We start from the raw sequence: 6,497 nt of genomic DNA, 5'->3' as shown, positions 1-6,497 counted from the left end.
TTTTTACCCCCCCCCCCCCCCCGTTCAAAGTAAAAAATAAATAATCTAGGTCGTAAGAATGGAATACAGAATTCAAATGATTACTCGATATCGCAATTCACCTGCCACCGGTCGCCACGATTATTTAAATAAAAGTAAAAGCGTCGGCGTGCATACAGAGCCGTTACAGACAATCGCACCTTAATAAAGAAACAGTCAACCCACGCGAGCCCTATAAGCATCATCGCACGTTACAAGAGCGACTACCGACGATAAAGTTTGATGAGTTTAGAATATAGTTCATAACAATGTAGAGTCTCTAGGTATATTATAATATATCGACTGGTCGTCGTATTCAGTTGCGCAATAGCATGATGCAATTTGTAACGAGGAACCTCTGGGAGGTTCGGTCGAGCTACGAAAGCCATAAGAGGAATTAATAAATTTCATCGGTACCCGAGCCACAGCGTACCGACAGACTATTTGGCAAAAGTCAAGTAAAGTAACGGTAGAGCCACGTGACAAGTGGCCAGCCTAGAAGTAGCTAGAACGATCGTTAGGTTTTATTAAGCAAATAACGAAGCGGCGATCGACAAAACGAAATCGTAAATACAGCTTGCTAGATGGACAATTTAACCTGGCGTATATTTCAGGTACGTAACGGCATGGGATACACGCCCACGTATTGACTCTGGAATTATTTATCGGCATTGATGAGATCGCTGGAGAGAGAGTCTAAGAGGAACACGGCCGGATAAGTGTGCATATATACATATATATAAAGTAAGTTAGCCTAGTAAAGTACGTACTAGAAGCTAGGAGTAGTCTCGAAGCAGTTTCGATCAACGATTTTCATAGACAGAGCTCTAGTAGAAGGTCCAGGAAGTAGGTCTCCATGACTTAACCTGAGTCGAGGTATTCGAGCATAGTACAATGAGCCATGCGAGAGAGATAAAAAGACACTTGGTGTATCACCGCACCTTAAATAAACTATACGCTCGTACCGCCGCCTAACCTTAGAAGTTTCAACTAAAAGCCAGAGATGCACTACTGCGCTAGTCAAGACACCGCGAGGCGAGGGGTATCGATGTCCTAAGAAATAATCGAAAGTGCGACAGTCGATATTTGCGGTATCGATTATGTCAGTTAAACCAACGGAATACCGTGGTATGCTAGAATAAAAATATACGCGCGAGTTATGACTTGTAACTAATCCCAGGACGAGTCTAGCGGTCACGGCGGTTTGTCCCCCCGTCACAGACACCACAGACTACCTGCGTATACGGTCGTGCGACAGACGCGAGCGAAGAGTGAGAGTTAACGTGCTCGTGGAAGTTGTAGAGGATACCCAGCCGGCAACAGGGTAACATTAATCTCTATACCCGAAGTGCCAGGAGCGTGAAAGGATATGACGGCCAGGTCTTATTGTCCCACCCACATTCTATAAATCCACGTGAGAAGCACGATAGCAGTGAGTTATTACCAGAGGTACCAAAAGGATACCTCGAACGAGTCTAAATACACAATCTGTTATAACAAACGATATTAATCGTTCTGTAACTATCGATAGATGAATATCGATCGATAGAACCCGCGGAGTAGCATGAGAAATCATCTGAAAATGATACCAGTGACGGGACATTCGCGTGCAGCTACATACGAATGCGTGCACGGAAGACCTCGAGGCCAACGACGTGGTGGAATCGAGCAAGGAATTCCTCAAGCCGGGTACGCATGTACGCAACTGTAGTAAAGTGCGAGCGACGAAACACGCCAGATGTGCCCAGTATCTCGCAAAGACTTGCACGAAACTCCACACAAGTGCGCATTTATCCTCACACTGCCACGCGAAAACGTCTTTACTATACCGCCCCGCTGCTTAGCCGTTACATAGAAACGACGCCGTAGTTAACACGCGCGCGGAATGCCTACTGCTGAATACACATGGGATTCCGACTAGTCTCGGTATAACGCACCGACGCACATTTTCAGTCGCACCTCTTTGCGCTATTAATACTTTACTTTTACTCGCGTTCGCGTCTACGGGATGAAATAAAAAGGGAGCGTCCGACGTAAAAACTAAAGCACGCCTCACAGGTGAGAAAGTCCATTCGATCATTCTCACGTACGCCTGAGAGCGACGAAGTTTCTTAAAAGCCGATTCAAACCTTAATTTACAGATGGCGTTTTGGGCGATTCGGTTCAGCAGCTTAGAAACTCGCTTGAGCTTGTCTACGACAGTCCCAGCATGTAAACAAACCAGGACGGCTGGAGTCGAGCGCACGTTGCAAGAGCACGCGAACGCGTTTCTCACGTTCTCTTGCGCAAACTGTGCAAAGCAAGTGTTCATTCGTGGCCTAGAAATCTCAAGAAGCTAATCTCCCGGTGCTTTGACTCAGCCTTAGTAAGAACCGGGTGACACTTACAGACGGGACCTTCGCTGCTGATACAGTTGGAGCGAGATGGGACGCAGGATGTTCTGCATTGGGATAGGAACGAGAGGAGGAATTATCTGTACGGTAGTTGATAAGACTCGTTTTTTTTGTATTCTTCCTACGTAAGTAATATTAATCATTCGACGTACCTGATTCTTGGTGGGCTTGTCCATGATACGATACGAGGGCGAGCTATGATGGCCGGAGGCTGCGATGACGGCGCTCGCCTTACGAGATACGCATTGCCCCATATAGATCTGCCAATTTCACCCGAGCGTAACCTGTATACATGGTACGTTCGGTCGTGTTAGAGAGAGAGAGAGAGAAAGAGCGAGACACGTAGGGAACAGAGGATGCGCAACCCGACGGTACAAACAAAGCGACCACGAGTTGGATTAACGAGAGACACATTAGAATTTTCGCGATACGTATCGCACGTGACGCTTTACACTGTCGGATTGCGCAGGCTGAGTAAGGTACTGGCAATTAAATTAATTAGAGCAGATCATTTATCAGGATCCCTTTATTCCCGTAACCAAGCACCGTGTACACCCAGGAAGAATACATGCATTGTTGTGATTATTAAATACTGATTGTCAGAGTCAAAGAGAGAGAGAGAGAGAGAGAGAGAGAAAGAGAGAGAGAGAGAGAGAGAGGGAGAAGAAAATTCATTTATCTGAAATGATGCATAAACAAAGCCTGTATCACGCAATGCACTAACTTAATCATCTAACAATGTATTAAAAATATAAAAACACTTTCAAAACCGTTCCTCGAGACCTAAATAAATATTCCTTTTACATGGCAATACGTTATCCCCAGATGTAAGAGGAATAAAGGCCAAAGTGATTACAGCCTTTATGACCGTAAAATTACTAGAACGTACCATTAACGTTAATACGCCATGTTCATAAGAATAATTCCCAGCATTCCAGCCGATAAGAACTCGAATGCACCGAGTGCGTCTGATGCAAGGTACAAATAAATGAATTCTTCGAGGTAAATTTGCATAGACTAAAAAAGAAACATTTAACAATTGCCCAAGACCGATACAACCCACAGTAAGCAATCTAGGGGGATAAAAAGTCCCTAGAAAGTTATATTCCACAGAAGGGACCTGGAATGTTCTCCAGTAAACTGGGATACGAGAGTTCATCTTTCATTCGTGACGTTTCACGGACTGGAAGAGATTAATAATTCGCGCTCGAATGAATATTCCGAGAATGTTTTCCTGGAACCCTGGTCAAAGTGATTTGCGATTGTTCGCCTTCTTAGTCACGTTTGCGCGAGGCATCGCCGAGAGCACAATGGCCGAAGTAAGAGAAGAAGACTTCATCGCGAAACCCGAGATAAACAATGAGACCCGTTGCCAAAGGAAAGGAAAGCAGAATTCATTCGTGGAAACAGGCACCTCGTGTCAGCTGAGGATGCTCAGTTTCCGCAGCGGTCATTGAACATAATAGAGAAGGTCGTTCCTTCTGAGTAACTGCATTCCTATGCACAAACATGACACATCGTGCATGAACGTTGGTCCAGCTTGGTATTTCGAAGTTCTCCACCTCTAACCGATATAAAATGTGGGATATGTCATTTCAGAAAATTCATAAAATCTGAGAGAAAAAATTCTAACCTAAAAACCACTGTCACAGAATAAATACACAAGGAGACGAACCTCCAAGGGCCCGTAACGAAGGCTCCTGTGGTTATTTGCTATGCATTCCTCGTATCCCGTTCTCCGTGCGCTCGAATGGCCTGAAGAAAACGCTATAGGTATAGGTACCTGGTACATAGATACGTAAGCCTTACGCGTCGTCAATGAGAATGAGCCTTGTGGCGAGATTCCGTGAAACAATAATACATATAAAGATATCCATTGTCATGTTTCTAAGGTTCGACCCAAGCGAAAGACCGAATCGTCTGAGTGTTATTTAAATTTGTATAATACATGGCCCGTTGGATAGTGAAATGGGCGCGCATGCGCGTCAGAGCTGTTAAGCATAATCATCGGAGTGGATGATCAGAGAAATTGCTAATTGCCTGGCGTACAAGTAGAGAGCGAGTAACTTGTAACAGGAAGAGACGCTCGTGCATTGAATTACGGGCTGGTTGGCTAAGACAAATAAATGAAAAGGTGGAAGGCATGTTACCGGAAGTCGTTAACTATACCGAGTATGCCCACCTTGTACGCCAGTCAGCGCGCCTTAGGAACGTCGTCTGCTGCGGAGTGTCAGCGTACTCTCGCGGGGAAACCCTGAGGCTGCTTTTGCACCGAGGCACGAAAACCTGTCTAATTGTTAAGTGTGTACCTAAAGAGTGTACAAACGTATTTTACTGGTAGGACAAGATTTTATCTGCGGCTCCCACCAGCGAGGAGAAAGAGGAGTTGAGGGTTTGGTAAATGTGATAATAAACAGACCAAGAGTACGTATCAACCGATGAGTCTATGAGCAGGTGAATATTTTTGGACGTTACAATAAATTATAGTTATAAATAAAGAAAAAATATGATAAATTCAAAATACTTTAATCGATATTATTATTTGTATTATTAGAATCTTACGTGTCACGTCATTGAGCACAGTAGTCGGTATGGCGTTGGTATACGACGAAAGAGAACGAAACGTCCAAATTAAAGTGGACACTGACATATTTTTCAAAAGCATTAATTGTCAATGTTTTTTTTTTCTTCAGTTATCCTAACAGTCATACTGACTCGACAGAACGGCCGTTAAAGTATGATATTACTGCGGTTAGATAATCGTAGCCAATGCTCGCTCGCCACAGAAATGTAACTTATTCGTGTAAGTTGCATTACGGACAAAAAGATTTTTAATCGACTCCGTACCACCCACCCGATCAGTACAGCATTGCATTACGAGGAGAATAACCTATAAATTGAAGTATTTAGTTAACTAAGTAAACTGTGAATCCAAAGAGGAAAAAAGTAAGTGAACGCTTGCCTGATCGATTCCAAAAGAAAAATCAAACATGGCCGCCGGAGGCGCCACATAACCTGTGAGAGAGAATCGACGTTGAATCAATGTCCGCACAGAACCTGACGAGACAGTGGCTGGCTAGAGTATAATTGTAAAAGCCAAGGAAAGATAGCGAGGGCACGCGTACCACAACAGGATAAAAAAATATGGCTTCCTACTGACAGCTCGGAGCGGTGAGCGGTCAAGTAACTCGTAGATGAAAGACCTGACAGATAGGCGTCTACTTGTAGAGAAATTGCGAACGGTATTAGTAATGGAGAAAAAAATGTATTTTCTGGCTTAAGGATACAAACCGGGTGAATAGAACAATCTTCAAACCCAAGAAGCAAAGAGATATGGTTTTACGATCTCGTGCCACGGAGCGATAAAGAAGCGTTAAATTCACTGAATTCTCACCGTTCCACTAGAGAGACGTTTACGTCCGGACTTCTAATGGGAATTACGAACGGCGATAGTCTTTTGCGTAGGTGCAGACATTATATGATAATTCTTATCTCGAGTCTTGAAATATTTGCATGTCAAGTGACAGTGTGATGCCGTTGAATAGAGTTATTTTTCACGTCGTCTTCTTATTACGCGCGACAAGCAACGTTCAACACTTTAGAATAAACCGTAGGGACTCCGCGCTCCAAGCGAAGAGGGAAAGTGAGGTTATAAGTGAGAAACCTTTCATTGGGCCTAACAAAGTAGATGCCTCGAGTATTTCGAAATAACGATCAATAATGTCTACGATGATGAAATTTCATGAATATAAATACAAATACTCGCGTCCATACTTCCAATCGAAAATCAACATCCGTATGGATTTTATACAAAAGATATTCAAACTGTTTGATCTAACCTTTGTAACAAGTTCAATTAACTGATAAAACGGTATCGCGAAAGTAAAATCCGTAAAGTAACGGCTGGTTAGTCAGCGCTCCTAATTTTTTTTCTGCATTCATTAGTCGTTACAGCCAATGAGGAACAAAAAAAAGATGGCGGCATCCGTTGCATAGAATTCCGACGTTTGCTTTTTTTTCTCCCTTCCAAATCGTTAACCGTCCTCATATAAATGAAGCTTTTGAATGCACTATGATCAATCTACG

At 43.5% G+C, this 6,497-nt stretch overlaps 1 protein-coding gene across 9 annotated transcripts in view; it reads right to left on the bottom strand.

The window, feature by feature from the left end:
- LOC107265132 overlaps positions 1–6,497 on the bottom strand; it is a 46,382-nt gene that overhangs the window by 38,142 nt on the left and 1,743 nt on the right. For 7 of the 9 annotated variants that reach the window (XM_015734224.2, XM_015734225.2, XM_015734226.2 and 4 more), the window contains one exon: positions 2,564–2,695. The exons of 1 other annotated variant lie outside the window; for it this stretch is intronic. In XM_015734224.2, the coding sequence (XP_015589710.1) occupies positions 2,564–2,665 (102 nt within the window). In that variant the 5' untranslated portion in view covers positions 2,666–2,695. Of the gene's footprint in view, positions 1–788; positions 917–2,563; positions 2,696–6,497 lie in introns of those variants that run through there. One more of the 9 variants, XM_015734222.2, reaches the window with a different exon arrangement.

The sequence above is a fragment of the Cephus cinctus genome, unplaced genomic scaffold (genome assembly GCF_000341935.2).
Source record: "Cephus cinctus unplaced genomic scaffold, Ccin1 Ccin1_scaffold0215, whole genome shotgun sequence".
In the NCBI taxonomy this organism is placed as follows: domain Eukaryota; kingdom Metazoa; phylum Arthropoda; class Insecta; order Hymenoptera; family Cephidae; genus Cephus; species Cephus cinctus.
Note: the sequence above shows the minus strand (reverse complement) of the source record. Positions and strands in the feature narration are given on the sequence as shown.